Source organism: Prionailurus bengalensis, chromosome A2 (assembly GCF_016509475.1).
Source record: "Prionailurus bengalensis isolate Pbe53 chromosome A2, Fcat_Pben_1.1_paternal_pri, whole genome shotgun sequence".
NCBI lineage: Eukaryota > Metazoa > Chordata > Mammalia > Carnivora > Felidae > Prionailurus > Prionailurus bengalensis.
Genome location: NC_057348.1, coordinates 30,261,112 through 30,277,904, shown reverse-complemented (window position 1 = coordinate 30,277,904; position 16,793 = coordinate 30,261,112). Strand labels below are relative to the sequence as shown.

The following is a 16,793-nucleotide window of genomic DNA, read 5'->3' as shown; positions in this document are numbered from 1 at the left end:
AAATATGCGACATCCAAAAGTTTCAATCAGGCGCTCTTCATTTCCAAGTTTCTAAGAAGTTTAAATCATTCATTCGATGGGCGTGACAGAGCCTGCAGTCTAGTCTATATCAGATACCGTATTTCACCAACACATTGCCCCCTAACCCTGCCCTCAAGGAGAGTCATGTAGATTCAGTGACTGCACCGTCCCTGGCACGTTGCTCTATGGAGCCCCGTAAGTCATATTAACTTTGCCTCTGGCTTCCCCCTTTGCACAGCCCCACCCTCCCAGGGCCGTGCACAGTTCTCCTGTGGAAACAGAAACCGGTGACTTCCTTGTAAGGGAGCGATTTAGCACTTCCCCTTCTCAAATTGGGCCGGAACTGGCATGCAGGCCTCAGATCAGCACAGGGACCTGTCCAGCTCAGTCCCCATCAGACATCCTTTTCACAAAACCAGAAAAGGATGTATTTTCAGCGTAGCTTAAAATGATCATCATGATTAGAAAGCTACTTCAGTGCACCGAGCCTTTAGGAGCCAAGATACATTTATCTTTAACATGATCATATAATATATAGGAGTGTTTTAAGGTTTTTTTTTTTTTAAGTTTTTTTTTCTTAAGAACTAGGCTTCCAACCTTAGAAATTATACTTGGCTTCCCTGCATGCACTCAGGGTGTGTTAGCAAGCTGGCATCCTTTCCCGAGCTAACTAGCTGTGTGGTCCTCCTATGCACTGTTAGAAAACTGCTACAAATACCTCCTAAAGCAATGCTTTCCTGGTGGCTGCATGATCTCCAGAACCTGACCGTGAACAATACTGAAAAGACACATTGGACGAAAGGAGCTTTAATAAAACCACTTACTAGCCAGGCGCTTTTCTTTCAAGACGTGTGATGATGTGACCCACTTCTCTAAAACCTTTTACAATATAACTGGTCCCCTTTACAATGCTGATACCAAGGATTAAATCTCACACCTGTATTACCAGCTGGCCACGGCAGACTAGGTTTTTCCTGTGAGCAGTAAGCACATTGCTGGGATCAGAATTTGACCTATGTCAAAATTATGTCACTCTAAGCTTTTACCATTACACAATTATTGAATTGGTAAGTATATTATGCCATTTTCACTTGTAAAAAATATATACTCATACTGCAGAATAATAGACATTGCAAACAAATATACTGAAAGTCCCCTGATATCACTCCTTCTAATTGAACTTTCCTCCCCAAAGTTACCCATCTTATTTTTTTAGTCCTTAAAGCTATGTAATAATTGGATTTTTTTTTTACTTCGGTCTCTTTCAAAACCAAAAGAAAAAAAAAAACACCAAATGTCATTTAAGATTTTTCCCCCACCATGAGATTTTGAAGATTAGAAGCTGCTTTTTTGTTTTTTGTTTTTTTAATGAAGTGATTCAAGGTAGGCAGTTGCCAATGTGAGAGAAGTTACATATGCTATAATGCTATAATTGGGTTTTTGTTCATTCATTCATTCTCCTGCAATTAGGGTTCTCCATAGCATGTAAACTATAGACAGAAATACCCTGAGCTACAGGTGTTCCGTGTTCTGCCGAGAAAGGAAGGGTTTACGTGGCTGTCTGCGTGAATAGGCCTTCCTTAGTTGGGAAAGTCATTTTTAAAAGAACACATGTGAAGTCATTGTCGATTGAAACTGATTACAGCCTTCAATTTTCTTTTTCACTGACCTCTCAGAAAATGTCTCCTCCACCTGCCGCCACAAATGCTGAATTGGTCTTTTCCTACTTTGTTTTAATAGAACCAGGATTGCATTTGAAGTTAAGCTGCAAAAAACCAGTCGATCAACAGATTTTCGAGTCCCACAGTCAATATGCACCATGTTTAATGTTATGGTTGATGCCAAAGCTCAATCAACAAAACTTTGCAGCATGGAAATGGGCCAAGAGGTAAAAAAAAAAAAAAAAAAAAAAAAAAAAAATACACATTTTCCCCCCTCCATTGATCATGTAAAAGAAAACTTCACAAATTCCTTCCATCTATACCAGTGTGCTAGTTTCAGAAATATTCTCTAACATTTGCGGATTAAGCTACAGATGAATGTGTGGTATCTGTTTGTTAAGTCAATTTCTAAGGCACGTGCTAATAAGAATGCCAGTCACTTGGAAGTGATTCTTGGCTGGAGTTGGAGTGGCCGTAAAGTTCCTTTAAGTCACATGATGTGGGATGACCTTATTTATTAAGCTGGTATCTCCAATAGATCTGTTTGCCAGAGTGTAAGTCATTTTCACATTTGAAGTGCATTTTATCACTTGGAACATCTGGTCAGCAGGAGAGCTCGCTTCCTTGCATCAAGCAACTTCCAGGATATATAATGTTATTTCACCCTGCTACCCCAACCCCAGCCAGCAGGTTCTGAATTTTTAAGAAATGAAAGACTTTCCAGTTTCCTTAGATTGAGCTGATTGTGACCAAAAGGTTAGTCCTTGCTAAGTTTCCAATTCCAAAGTGGTATTTAAAATGTAAAGGAGAAAGAAGCAGCAACTTGGGCTTGATTAAAGACTATCATGATCATTTTTCTCCGATGGCCTCAAGCCAGCTAGATATTCATATACCAATTTAGAATTAATTCAGAAACATTTCTGGCAACTCTCATGTTGTTGCCAATTGGCATAAATTGCTCCTAAATCAGATCTTTCGATACCAGCCTTACATGCTCAGAATTCTTACTAAATTATATTTGCTCCTTATTCGTTATTTATTTTCTCTTTCGGCACCTTCCATTTTTAAACGTGGGTTGGTGATATTCTCTTCCTGGCAAAATCATCTCCAACCTTCTTTCCCTACAAATCAGCTTCCTTAGCCACCCCTGTTAACTTTTGCTCCCAACTGACTTCCTTTTGAGGGACATTTCCTTGGGGGTTGTGTTCTAGGCACTGGGGGCAAATGCAGTGGTTCTCAAAATTTCAGTGGGCATCAGACTCATTGAGAGAGCTTCTTAAAACCCAGATGGTTGGGTCTCACCCCAAGAGTTTCTGGTAGGTCTGGGGTGTGACCCAAGAACTTGCATTTCTAACCAATTCCCCAGTGATGCTGATGCTGCTGGCTGGTCTGGAGACCACAGTTTGAGAATCGTTGGTCTGGAGGCTTGGATCCAAGAAGGAGTTAAGATTAGGGGCCACACATGAAGGACAGCCTCCTGAGGAAGGCTTGGGTTAGGCTCGTTAAGTCACTCAGCTTGTCTGAACTTCAGTTTTCTCATCTGTAAAATGATGGCCCTATTCTAATTTATTTCAGGCTATTTTGAGCTGCAGAATCGGTTCTTCAAACCTTACCAAAAAGGCCACCATGTGAAACAAATAAGATTAGAGCTGCTCTGGATAAAGCAGAGGGCAGGGGGTCAAAGAAGAGGTCCTCATGCTCAAACTACCAGGTTCCTTTCCACCTCTGCATTTCTTTGCTGCCCACCTGAATTCTCTTAGGCTTCACGGATCCCACTTGAAAAACCCTGCTTTTGGTGATTTTTCATGTTCATTCAGATCCCTTTGAGTTCAAACTTTCCAAAATTCTGTCCCTCATGAATTTTTCTCCCCTTGAGCTCCTTTTCTGAAAATTGAGATGTAATTCACATGCCATACATTTCAGCCTTTTAAAGTATACAATTCAATTCACAAAGCTATGCAACCATAACAACTATCAGTTTTAGGACTCTTCCTTCACCCTAAAAAGACACCTGACTTATTAATAATAGTTGCCCAACCCTCCCTCCCCAGCCCTGGGTAACCACCACTCTACTTTCTGTCTCTAAGAATTGCCTATTCTGAGCATTTCATATAAATGGAATCTCTTGTGGCCTTTTGTGACTGGTTTCTTTCATAGGACATTGAATTTTCAAGACTCATGTTGTTGCAGGCATCAGCACTTTGTTCCTTTTTATACTGAATAATGTTTTATTACTTGGTTATGCCACATCATATTTACCAATTCATCAGTTGATAGACTTTTGAGTTGTTTCTACTTTTTAGCTACTACGAGTAACACTGCCATGAACATTCAATGTACAAGTTTTCGTGTGGACCTATGATTTCAATTGTCTTGAATATCTACCTAGAATTGAGATTCCTGGGTCATGTGGTCTGTCTTATTATAGCCATCCTAGTGTGTGTGCAGTGGTATCTCACTGTGGTTTTGATTTGCAGTGATGTTGGTCATACTTTTATGTGCCTACTGACCGTTTGTGTATCTCCTTTGAAGAAATATCTATTCAAATCCTTTGCCCATTTAAAAAATTAAATTCTTTTTATTGTTTAGTTGTTAGAGTTCTTTATGTATTGTGGACGCTAGACCATTATCATACATAGGATTTGCAACTCTTTTCTCTGGTTCTGCCAATTGCCTTTTTCACATTCTTGGTAGTATCCTTTAAAACACAGTAGTTTTGTTTTTGTTTTGTTTTGTTTTAAGTTTGATGGAGTCCTATTTATCTCTTTCCCCTTGGAGCTTCCTGAGATGTCCATTTCAACTGAGTTTCACAAGGATGACACCATTCCAGGATGAGAAGGGTTGTTGCACTAGATTGGCCTCCTTTTCCCTCAGCAGCTCTTAATGACTTCAGATCAACTCAGTTGTGGCCACATGTAAAGAACTCCACATACCTGGCCAGATGCTAAGTAATCCTTCCAAATAAGCCAAGTCACTCTGAGCTTATCTCCTTTTTTTTTTTTTTTTTTTTGAACTGGGGCTTGGGGACAGTAGTGTATGTTGGAGGGCAGGGGTTGTCACAGGCTCCACTGAAAATTTGATGAAATTTATGGAACCAATTCCCAGGGGAAAAAATACTTTCACACAATTTCACCTTTCAGGGGGCATGATGACCTTGTTAGGTCTAACCGTAGGCCCCAGTTGGAGATATATGATAAAAAACAGCAAGTAGGTTTTGTCACAAGGGGATCCTGTTCTTACCATTACCACTAATCACTTCTGTGCTACAGTAAAATGACCTTGGCTTAACCTTGGAGTCTTGGTTTTCTTGAAGAACAAGTTGTCCAGTGGCTTCATAAGTACATCTTATGGGTGCTATACGTTAGCTGCCAAACTCTGTGACCTTGATCAAGTCCCTTACTGTTACAACTTAACTGTCATCATTTATCAAATGAAAGATATAGCATGCAACCCACAGCCTTTGAGAGATATGTAGCTCGTAAAAGCTGAGGATAAAGCTCCCTAATTTCTGGATGTCAGATTAGAACGTTGTCTGGGATATGCTCAAATAGTAACATTTTTGAGGTTAAACAGCAGTACCTACTTCTTCCAGGATAGTATTCTATTTGATAAAGTAGAAAACACATCATGTATCCCTTTCAAACAATTCAACATTCTTTTTTTATGAAAACAATAACTGAGGCTGGTTAACACTTCCTATTTTTTCTGAACCCCCACATCCCCCTCCAAGACCAAATGATCTTTATTAAGGGCTCATCCAATACTGCATTCTATTCTCTGGCTCTTATCCTAAGACTCAGTTTCCCAGACTATTCTAGAGAGACCTGCTATGCCATTTCTCCTTAGTATAATTGAATCAGAGACACCTAAGTGACCAGCTCATGGGACTAGAGGGCTCTGCTGACCTTAGGATACCAAATGACCGAGAATAGTCTGAACGAAGCCAGATACCATTTTCAGTATATCTATACTTCCTCTGAGGGACCTTGCTGGCTGTGACCTTGAGTAGAACTTCAATCGGAACTCTCATGCAAAAAGCCTCTCCTTAATTTTTCTCACTTTGCAGGATTGGGATATTCATCTCCAAAGTCACCGGAATTATAAAAATGAGATTGGCCAAAGATGACTGGAAGTTGGGAGAACAGACAGAAAGTTCAATGTTTTTGTGTAGTTTTCGCTTTGTGAGTTTGGGATATTAAGCTCACATTCCAGATCTAGTTATAATCCCTGCTTCCACCTGGATTCCAACTCCCTCAAAGTGTTTTAGACTAGTGACTTGGCCAGGTGATACAGTGTCCTCCAATTTTAAGATCACTTCCTTAATTTCATCACCAGGGTAAAGTCTCATCTAAAAACAGCTGTTGAAGCATTTGTTAACCATACTTTTCCATCTTAAATATTTATTTTTTCATTAAAATTTTCAAAGCACCAGTAGAAAGGAAATTGTGTATTAAATAGTTTCTCACTTGGTCTAGTGTGTTTTCATCTCATTTCCAAGGTCAGATGGTCTTAACAGAAAGACAACATACACACAATCTGTTCCATGACAAGGCAAAATGTGCAGTACAGGAAGTCAAGTGGAATGATTTTTACAAAGTGATTGTGAATTTGCAGCAGCCTAGCTCATCAGAAGCAGAAGTGAACTCCAAACTTTCCATACCATTGAAGATTAGTGGTTCCCTTGGTATTATCATGATCTAGTGCCCCAGAATATAACTTATGGGTATTATCATTATTATTATGACTAGGGTAAAGCCAATCCAATGATGCCAGGAGAGGGAACTGGAAAATGCAAAAATAGGAAGGATCCCTTTGTACCCATATTGGGATGCAGACTTCAAGAGACTTTGTGGCAAGATAATCTTATTGTGGGGATGGTAATTAAAAGATGCCCCAGTGGTATTTATTCCCCTTCACGGAGCTTCACATCTGCGTGGAACAGATAATCTCCCCAAAAAGAGCAGAATGAAGTGCTCACTATTGCCCTGGAAAAGCTGGTTAATCAATAAGTTTGGGGAGAATTTGGTAAAAAGAAATGCGTGCATTTTGTACTTATTTGTCTAAAAATGGGGACTGCTTTGATATCCAGCCCTTTAGTGCATGTTAAGCAGAGCGGATATGACCCTGGTGGACTATCTTTCCCAAACTAAGTTTTGTTTATTTATCAAAACAACCTTTTCATAACGGGGGTGGGGAAACGTAGACAGGAGTAACGATAACAGTATTTGTCCAGAGTGAAAGGGAGAGACAGTGGAATTCTCTGCAGGGAGGTCAGGGCAAGTTTGTCATGGAAAAATTGAAGGCGGGAGGAGGTTCCAAACACCCACCATGTCTCCATATACTTCAGTGTGGACTCCTTCCAGAATGAAAAGGTTTGAGGTTCCCCCACCTGTGAAGAGAAAGCATATTTGCTTTTCAAGAAAAAAAAAAGGCATTACTAACACCTCAGACCGTGAGCCTGTTTCTCTCCCGGTACATGGATAACGACTACAATGGTCTCTGCTTACCATGTCAGCCAAGTGTTCCAAGAGAACGTTTCTATTCTCAGTGATGTTCTTTGCTGGGTTAGAAGCCCCCCCGCTTCATATTTCAGATTGTATTATTTTGCCTACAACTTGCTTTTCTGAGTTAGTTAAGTCTCATAATTAATCAACGTGGATCATTTATAGTAATCCAAAGAAAATCAAGCAGAGTGAGACAGTCACATGAGGAGGAAAGTAAGCATGTGATACTGGATCTTATCTCAAGACCTAAAAATGAATTTGGAGCCCTGTCAATATTCCTGAATTCTTTTGCTCTGACATCTTTCTTTGTGTTTCTAGCACAGAATTCTGCAGATAGTTTTTTTGCATTCAGCTTCAGGTTTATGCCACTTACTAGTAAATCCCTTCATGAAGCTAGCGGGAGAGCCAGCGTGGGTCCTGATTTCATCAGGGCTGTGCAACATGGACCCTTTTTGCTTTATTGTTTTTCCTCTAATCAACTGAAAGGGAATGAAAATGAGAGAGTTGAGCAATAAGGACCATATCACCCTACCCTTGGCCTCTACTTTATGAAATTGAACAAATAGTATTGGAGTTGCAATTATAGTTACGACATGTTTTCACAGCTTAGACCTTCACTTGACCTTCAAAATAGATCTCTGAGGGGCAACTTGGTGGCTCTGTCGGTTGAGCATCTGACTTCAGCCCAGGTCATGATCTCACTGTCCCGAGTTCAAGCCTCGAGTCGGACTCTGTGCTATCAGCACAGAGCCTGGAGCCTGTTTCTGATTCTGTGTCTTCCTCTCTGTATCTGCCACTCCCCCATTCATGCTCTCTCTCTCTCTCTCTCTCTCTCTCTCTCTCTCTCTCACACACACACACACACACAAATAAATAAACATTAAAAAAATAGATCTCTGAATCTGAGAGCAGAGCTGCCAGGAAATGGTTTTTAAATAATAATAATAAATAATAAATAAAAGAACAGACCTGGTAAATATCTTTAAACAGGGTTTGCTTCATTCTCTTTCCAAGATCAGTGTTTGTACTTGGTTCTCCTTCTACCCCCCACATTGGTTGCGACCAGTTAGTGGTATTAATCTGTTCTTTTACAGATGAGGAAACTGAACTACATTTTCTTAGGCTACATGATTTCCCAACTTTGCACTGGGACTTTATCTAGATCTTCCAATTACAAACAAAATTCCCCTGTGACTTTTAATGAACTAACTGAATTCATATCCCTTCACTCACTTTCATTAATTCTGATTGCCAGTTATCAGAATATCAAACCACGTTCCTGTGGCTTATTATTTCTGTATGTTTTCATAGCTTTTTGAATGGTTTGCTTAATTTTCGTTTTCTCATGTGTCCTTTTGTCCTAATCTTTATTTGCACTGTTCCTTTTTTTTTTCTATTCCTAATTAATCATCCTTCTGAAAGTTTGCTAAAGAGTGGGTAAGTGCATTTTCCTTTCCAAATAGCAGTGCTTTGCATTGTTATTTTTTATTAAGGAATATGGAATAATTCGAATGGATACTAAAATGATCTAATAAATGTCAAGGAACTGGCATACAGTATTTTCTGTTGAAATCGCTTTTCCTTTTTTCCTGGCATTTACAGCAGATTTTTGTTTGTGTGGGGGTTTGTTTTCACATTACTATTTAAATTTAATCGACAGCGGCCGTTAGAGAAATTGAAAAACTTAACAGGCGTCTTAGCAGAGGCTCTAAACCTGGATCTCTGTATCCATGAATGGAGAAAATGAGTGGCTGTCGCAAGGGCTCAGAAAAAAAAAAAACAAACAAACAAAAAACAAAACAAAACAAAAAAAACAACGTTGCCTCCACACTGAGTCAATATCTAGAGAACCAGTGGGCTCTGAGGCGTTAACCCCAAGTATCAGAGGGTTTTAGAACATTTTTTGCGAAATCCATCACAGTGTCTTGGTCAAATTCTGAGTCACATCCCCCGGAAGTTTTCCAAAGATAACTTTTCATCCCCTGTATTAAATTATTGTGCTATCTTATTTTGTAAGTTCCAGATCAATACACCGCTAGGCCATGAGGCCATTCCATGCGTGCTGTTTGTAATCGTGTGTATGTATCTACACATATCAAAGCCATCCAAAGCCTTGGGTGAGCAGCCATGTGGCTGGTAATTTTTTTTAAGAGCTTCAGATCTCTCTTCATCAAAGACCTGGAGTCAGAATCTTATGGCTGCGTCTGGGACTATGGAAATGAACTGGGTCTACGGGCCAGGCTTGCTTTATAAATTGTGTTGTCTAAAAATTACTGACGGATGCAATGCCCTCACCTCCCAAACATGCTAATATTTGTCTTTCTGTGTTCCTCAGCATCAATACCATTCAAAAATAGATGAACTAATTGAAGAAGCTGTTAAAGAAATGATAACACTCTTGGTTGCAAAGGTAACCTTCAGCTTCAGGTGAAATGTTTCATTGCGAACATTGCTTTGTTAGATCTGCATTCCCATTAAAATGTAACACGTTAAAAAGTTCAGCTGGATACTTGTATTTCTCAGGAAACAAGATCGTACATCACCCAGGCTCAAGTCAGAATGATTTTTTCTGATGATTGCAAGCCGCGTGAAGATGAATTGATGAAGTGGCGTGTGTTAACTTAATAAGAAATTGTCCCCCGACTAGGTTATAGGAAAAGTGTTTGTTTTGTTTTTCAGCGCTGACAAAGTTAGATTTTAAATACAGAAAGTTAAACGGTAATAAGGAATTCTGCCATCCTGAAAACCCCCTTTTCCCTCGTTTCTCATGCAGTGAGAGTCATAATAAAACATAAAAGTCAGATAAAGCTATTTCAGTCACCCTCATGAATTATAGAATTTTAACTAAGTAATGCTGAATGGGAAGACATTTATATTTGCCAGTGCTAAACTTCTGTTTCCCCCAAATTACTGATAAAATACAAATAAAAATAGATTGGATTAAATGTAGTGCTAATATGTAACGTAAAAACTGCTTTGCGCAGTTTTGGATTTTGAAAAGTGCATTTAATATTATCGCATGCTGTATGCAACTCAATAATATTTTGTCACTTTGTACTTCTGTAACACTCTGTATTTGCAATCACATAATAATGAAGAGAAAGCCGGATAAGTCAAATATTTCTCTGTGAAAGCAATCTATTCCTCTCCCCCAAAGCGGGAATCAAATAATATTTTAGAACGCAAAAGCAAGTGAGGTCATTGCTAGTCTCTGGCTGGTTGGGAATGTTGCTCCTTAGTGTGAACAGTTAGAGTTTGAAATAATATATATATATATCTATTTTTTTGCTGTTTTACTAGTTCGTTACTATCTTGGAAGGAGTACTGGCAAAATTATCCAGATATGACGAAGGGACTTTGTTTTCTTCTTTTTTGTCATTTACCGTAAGTAAAGAGCTTCTTCCTTGCCTGGTTTTCGTTTTCGTGTGGGTTTGGGTTTTGGTTTAGGGGAGGGCTGCCAATGTGTCATTTTGGTGTTGGTTTGTGTGTGCATGTGAATTAAGGTCAGCTACCAATATAACATGACAATAAGCAGGACCTTTCATAACCGCAGGTAATCCAAAATCATTTCTTTCACTTGAGAATGCGCAATATGTATGCTATGTATATGCATGTACACACACATACACATACGTCTCCATATGTATACATCCCAAAGAGAGTTGCTGGCCCGAGCCCGTGTTAGTTATCTCAGGGAAATCACTTAATGTTTCTGGGTCACCACTTGCCCATCTGTAAAATTTAAACGTTGCAAATAGAGACCTACAGGTCAGACAGAGCTTTCGAATACATTTTATTTGGTCCTCACTGGGTCAGGTACACTTTTCCTAACTGAATTAGTTGCCTATATTTACAACGCGGAGGATTCACGGAGATGTCCATATTCCAGGCTTTCTTTATAAAAGGGACACTTAAGAGCTCTGAGCATCTCAGACCAGTGGTTTGCTGGTCCCCGTGGGCCCCATTGACCAGACGGTCGTTTGCCAGTTTCCTGTAGCACCTGGCTGTTTCGGTCATTCGTGTACCTGCCTGGGCTTGGGAACACTGGAGTCTACAACCTCTGAAGCACATGACTGGGTCCTTACAGATTGTGAGGGGCTCTAATTCTGCGCCAGGATCGGGCATGGGCATAGAAGTGAGTTTGGCTGTGGGCGGAAGCCAGCCTCATTCTCTGCAGGTCAATGACCAATGGAGATGGTCACCGTAAAGGGGCTGCTTTGGGGGCCTTGTTCTCCCACCTTCTGTGCTCGGTGGCGATGACAACTGTATCTTTTCTTGACGTTTCTGATAGCTGGGTTTTTGCTCGCTCTGAGGCCAGCTGTTTTCCTCTGACATAAGAAAGGCAATCAATTTAAGACCTACTATCCCTGCGTCTTTAAAACAGCATTAATGTATGAAGAATCTCCTAGAAAGGCATTGAATGCCAAGACGAGGCCCAGCACGGGGTAGGAGGTAGCATACCATCATCATCTTTGGGATCTGGCAGAACTGGCTTCAAATCCTGTTGCCAGGATTAACCAGCTATGTGATCTTGAGTAGCTGTCTCATCCTCTCCGAATCTCAGTTGTGCTTCGGGTTTGCTTTTGGCCTTGGGGAGGGGCGCTATTATATAATTTTGGTTTTGGTGTTGGCATATGTGTGTTAATTATGGCCAACTACCATGATGTATGGGAGTGAGGAGTGGATAACATCTGCTGGGGTGAGCTGTTGGGGAGATAATAATGTAAGTGAAGAGTCTAGCAGAGTCCTAGCACGAAGTAAGTTCTCAACAAATGGAGGCTACTTTTAATAAAAGATGATAAAACATGATTATTATACAGTGCAAACAACCATGCACACAAGTTCTTCCTAAATATGCCTTACATTGGTATTTCCCGCGCATTAGATTTTCTGGGAATTAAGGGACAGGTAGACAGAAGACATTTAAAACAATTCTAGATAATATCCATGTATCCACATATCCAGGATATTTTACTTAGCAGCTCTCAACTTCCCACGTGTAAGGAATGAACTCAACCCCAGAAGTGTGGTGGCCCCAGTTCCCAGAATCTAGTGGTAACGGTGGGGCGGGCCAGAGGATGGTGACAACAGGAAATCTACCCAATATCACTCCGTAGAACCACTTACAATGTGTCACAGCCGAAAGGAAACCAATCCGGCCACTCCTTTGACAAACAAACAAACAACAGCAACAACAAAAACAAGGCCCAGAGAGGGGAAGTAATTTGTCTAAGGTCACACAGCAATGGGCAGAGTGGAGACAGGGATCCAGGTCTTCTGCCAGCTCCCCCCCGCCCCCCCCACCCCCCACCATTGAAGAACTTCCTGGAGAGAGTGGGATTCAGCTGGCAGTTGCCTTAGCACTGGAAGGCAGATGGGCAGATGAGTGGGAAATATTCGATAATCTTTCATCCCTCAGTGAAGTCATGGAAATGGTGGAAAGAGGCAGAATTCTTCTGGAAAACATTCCCCTGACACCCACAAAAGCTTTCACTTTCTTTGAGTCTTCATTTCGAGCAAGTGTTTTTACCGCCCTGGACTCGAACCAGTGCAAACCGGGAAAGCCCCTCTGCTCTTCACGGAGCAGAACTCAGCCCATCCGTTAGGCCCCACCCTAATGACTGACTTACCCAGAGAACTAGCGGAAGGTGGTCCATGGCAGCCGTGCAGGACGGGGTACCAGGGGGAGTCTCACGAGAGGGTGAGACACAAAGAAGGCCTAGCATATCCTCTGAGGAGTTTTCAAGCTGAAATTCTCATGCTCTCCTCTCCCTTTTCGGAGACATTTTGCAGCCTCGCAGCATGCCTAGTGAAGTCCCCGTAACTGCAGAACACTTGGGTGCCTGTTGCTGGGCCTGTGACTTCCCTTCCTTAGTGACACTTCTCCCACACACTTGGCCGTCCCACGGCCAAAAGCACCCACTTATCATTTGCAGCCTCTGTTCTCATCTCCTGCTGGTATTCCAGCGTTGGAGAACACGAGCTGTGCTCAGAAGTGGCAGGAATATCCATCTGCACACGTGGATGCTGAGCTCCTGCCCAAATTTCAAGGGGCCTTTGAAGACTTCCTGCGGCCCAGTGTGTGACTCACGCCAGAGTGGAGTGGAGGGGAAGGGAAAGAGCTGAGCAGGGGCAGCAGGCGTCATGGGAAGAGCCTGGGAACCAACGATGAGAGAGCCAGCTGTGAGTCCCGGGACCCTGGACAAAGGCGTCGAGAAGGTGCCGACGCCCTGGCAAGGCTTCCCTTAGCACTGCTCCCATCTCGGATTCAATCTTTCAAGTATTACTGTGCACTTACCACGTCCCCACCTCAGCGGGGCTGCCAAGGCTGAGCCATGTGCTGTGCCCCCCGGAAAGCTGACAAGTATCGACAAATATGCCACCCTTTCCCCCTCTTTCTCCCGCTGAGCGCCTCCTTTCCTGGGTGGGCTTGGTTTCATGGTCCAAGCCAGACATTTTGGAAAACGTCTGCAGTGGCACGGAGCAGGCAGGAATATTTATTTCTCGTCTCCATCTGCATTGCTTCCTCTCTTGGAGAGGAGCTGGGGGGTGGGGGGGGAGGAGGGAGGAGGAGATGTGGCTTCTTCGTGCCAGCCCAAGAGGCGTCCAGGCGCGCCCCTCCTCTCCTCCCTCCGCAGCCTCAGCAGCAGGAGCAGCCTGGGATTTCTGGAGGCAGGCGCCTTTCGAACTTTCGAAAGATCAGCCCAGTTGGAAGTCGCAATTAGCAACTATCCGCCCATTTCCCCTGACTGCAAGATGTGCTTTTGTGTGGGTTGCCTGCTTGGAAGGGTCCTTGTCTGGTGGGTAGCCTCACGCTGTTCTTTTAGGAGGCCAGGGAGGGCGACAAGCAGGTGCCTAGGTCCCTCTCCGAACAAATTAAAATCCTTTCCTTGGGCCTATCCAGGTGTTAACAAATATGCTAGTTCTGGAATCCACTGGCTCCTTCATTCTCTCATTCACTCGTTCACCCAGCATGTATTTACCAAGTGCTATTGTGCTAGGTGCCGGAACACAGCAGTGAGCAAGGGACACATGTTCTCTGTCCTTTTGGAGTTTCATTTAGGAACAGAGACAGACAATAAAAAAGGGAAAAAAAAGTATAGGGTAGGGGTTGTGCTATACAGGCCACAAAGTGGAAAGAAAGGGAGAGAAAGAGAGAGAGGAGGTGGGGGGTAGTGTTGTTTTAGCTAGGATGGTCACGGAAGGTCTCTGAGGAGGAGACGTGGACTGAAACCAAGAGGGGCCAGCCACAGCTGAAGAGAGGGGAGAATCTTCTAGACAGAGCAGCAATTGCAATGACCAGGAGGCAGGAAAGCAGGAGGCATTTTTGCAGCATATTTTGGAAGTAGCATGGACAGGACTTAGAGATTGAGCACCTGCTGGGGGCGGAGACTCAATGGAAGGAGCAAAGTGGAAGGTCCCTCGCGGTGAGGTCCTGAAGAGTTCTGCTGTGCCGAGTGGTCCTGAGAGGCCAGTGGGACACAGCAAAAAGCCCAGAGAGGGGAGACCCAGGCTGGGGCCCCAGCCCTGCCCCTCACCCCGGAGCTGTGTGACCTGGAACATGGGACCCCACCTTGGCTTTCAGTTCCCCTCGGCATAATATGATGATGGTTTTATTAGATGAATTCCAAAGTCTAAAATAGCTACAGGAGCAACGCTATTCTTTAAGCACTTGCTAAGTGCCTGGCACAGGGCTAAGTGCTTTAAATATATTTTTCTCATTGAATCCTCTGAACGCTGCCGTTCCAACAACGCTCTTCTGCCTGCAGACAATGAAACGGAGGCTCGGAGAGGTTAAGTCCTCTAGTTCGACCAGCATGCTCTCTCCCACTAACCTCCGGAGCCTTTAAGGAAGGGTGATGATGTAGGAGGAGCCCACACCCTCTCCCCTGGCAGACAGAATAATTACCTCAAATCCTCTGAAGGCCCCGAGAATTCACTCCAGGTTCCCCCATCAAGCCAGCCATTTGAGATGGTCACAATGGAACCCTGGAAGCCACTCTGGTCAGGCAGGGTAAAGCCCTATTAAAAGCTGTCAGGGGCCCAAACACTACGGTATGCACAATCCCCTAGGTCTCAAATTACCCTCATCCACCTTTTTTCCCTCTTCATTTGCCAGCCTTTTAATTGGTTTGTCACTTAGAAATGAAACAAAGTAGACATGCTTCTTCCTGCTAGAATCTGAGACCAGGACTGGTGTTAGTGCGTGCGGATCACCCAGCAGCGTAGACGGCTTTTGTGCAGAGCTCTTGAGGTCATGCCAAAGAACAAGACTGCCACTTTGGTCAAAAGCCAGAACTGGATCAAAAGAATTCACTTCTGTGCACAGACTATTTTGGTCAGGAAGCAGTTCAAATTTTAGCATGGGGCGAGTGTTCGTAATTGTTACTGTTATCTCCAGCGATGTCCCATTTTTGCTCTGGCTTCAGGGAATGCCCAGCAGAGGAGACATGGCTTTTTATACTATGGGCTGGTGATGATGGTGTAGACAGAGAGGTCTTGGTCTACCTTCAGAAGGCAACATCCTTAGATTATCAGATGCTGAATCCATGTGAGTCAAGTCAGTTGACTTCCCCCCTTCAGAGTGGAGGTACCTGCCTTGGACAGAAGCACCAACCATGTTGGTAATATCTGACCTTTATTGAACATATATTATGTGCCAGGCAGTGTGCTGAGTGACTTATATGCGTTTTCTCATCCGATTCTCACGATCACCCTATGCAATTAATACAATTATTATCCCCATTTTACAGATGAGAGAGTTGAGTTTTTTGTCCAAAGTCATACAACTACTAAGACTCCACCTTAGATTTACTCTTTTATTATCTTCAGAATGTTATTCCCCACAGAAGCACAGAAACTCATAAATGGAATCAATTCGTGACTCTCCCAGGAACAATCTACTTACCGATACCATTTCTAAGGGAAAGAGTCCTCTATTTTTTTCACACCTTACCAGTAAAAGTATTTTGTAAGTAATTTACCCGCCACATGGTTTGCAATAAAACCAAAGGAATAGACATTCAAAAGCCCCCTGCTTCTTTTGTGCTTTCCAGATAATCTTCAGTTTCACATTAGTCCTTCATTCAATACACGTTTGTTAAGTACTTACTTGCTGCGAGGCATTGGGAGCTTACCAATGACCAAGACGGATAATGCCTCTTAGTATATATTCTCATTAGGGAGATACAGTCTCAACAAGTAAGTCACACGCGTGGCAAGTTTTCAGAGAGAGGCAGAAGTAGCTGATGCAGTGGGGCGGTAGCCTAAAGGAACCGAACATCATCTGGGAGGCCATGGCGTTTGAGGTGAGGTCTGATGGGTGTAGCAAATAAGAGAAGAAGGATTGTTGCAGGGCACAAAGACACTGAGGAGGAAGCGAAGGTCCCATGCATTGTGGGAACCAGAAGTTCATTGTGACTCGGGTAAATGTCAGACTAAAATAGGGATAGAGCTAGGGAGCAGCTAGTCTGGAGCCTGATCATGAAGCAACTTGCCCATGGTTATGGTATCTAAGGGTTTGCCAAGGGGCATTATCAAAATTAATTTAGCTGGAGAAGGGAAGAGAGGTCCCCAAGAGACCAGCTACTGTTACCGGCGGACGTCG

At 42.8% G+C, this 16,793-nt stretch overlaps 1 protein-coding gene across 28 annotated transcripts in view; it reads left to right on the top strand.

Moving 5' to 3' along the window:
* The window catches only part of CADPS (calcium dependent secretion activator), a 476,275-nt gene that overhangs the window by 395,190 nt on the left and 64,292 nt on the right, over positions 1 to 16,793 (top strand). For 15 of the 28 annotated variants that reach the window (XM_043587832.1, XM_043587835.1, XM_043587852.1 and 12 more), the window contains 4 exons: positions 1,762 to 1,909; positions 8,609 to 8,623; positions 9,522 to 9,596; positions 10,487 to 10,570. In XM_043587832.1, coding sequence (XP_043443767.1) covers positions 1,762 to 1,909; positions 8,609 to 8,623; positions 9,522 to 9,596; positions 10,487 to 10,570 — 322 coding nt within the window. The remainder of the gene's footprint in view (positions 1 to 1,761; positions 1,910 to 8,608; positions 8,624 to 9,521; positions 9,597 to 10,486; positions 10,571 to 16,793) is intronic. The other 13 variants (XM_043587838.1, XM_043587837.1, XM_043587844.1 and 10 more) reach the window with 1 other exon arrangement.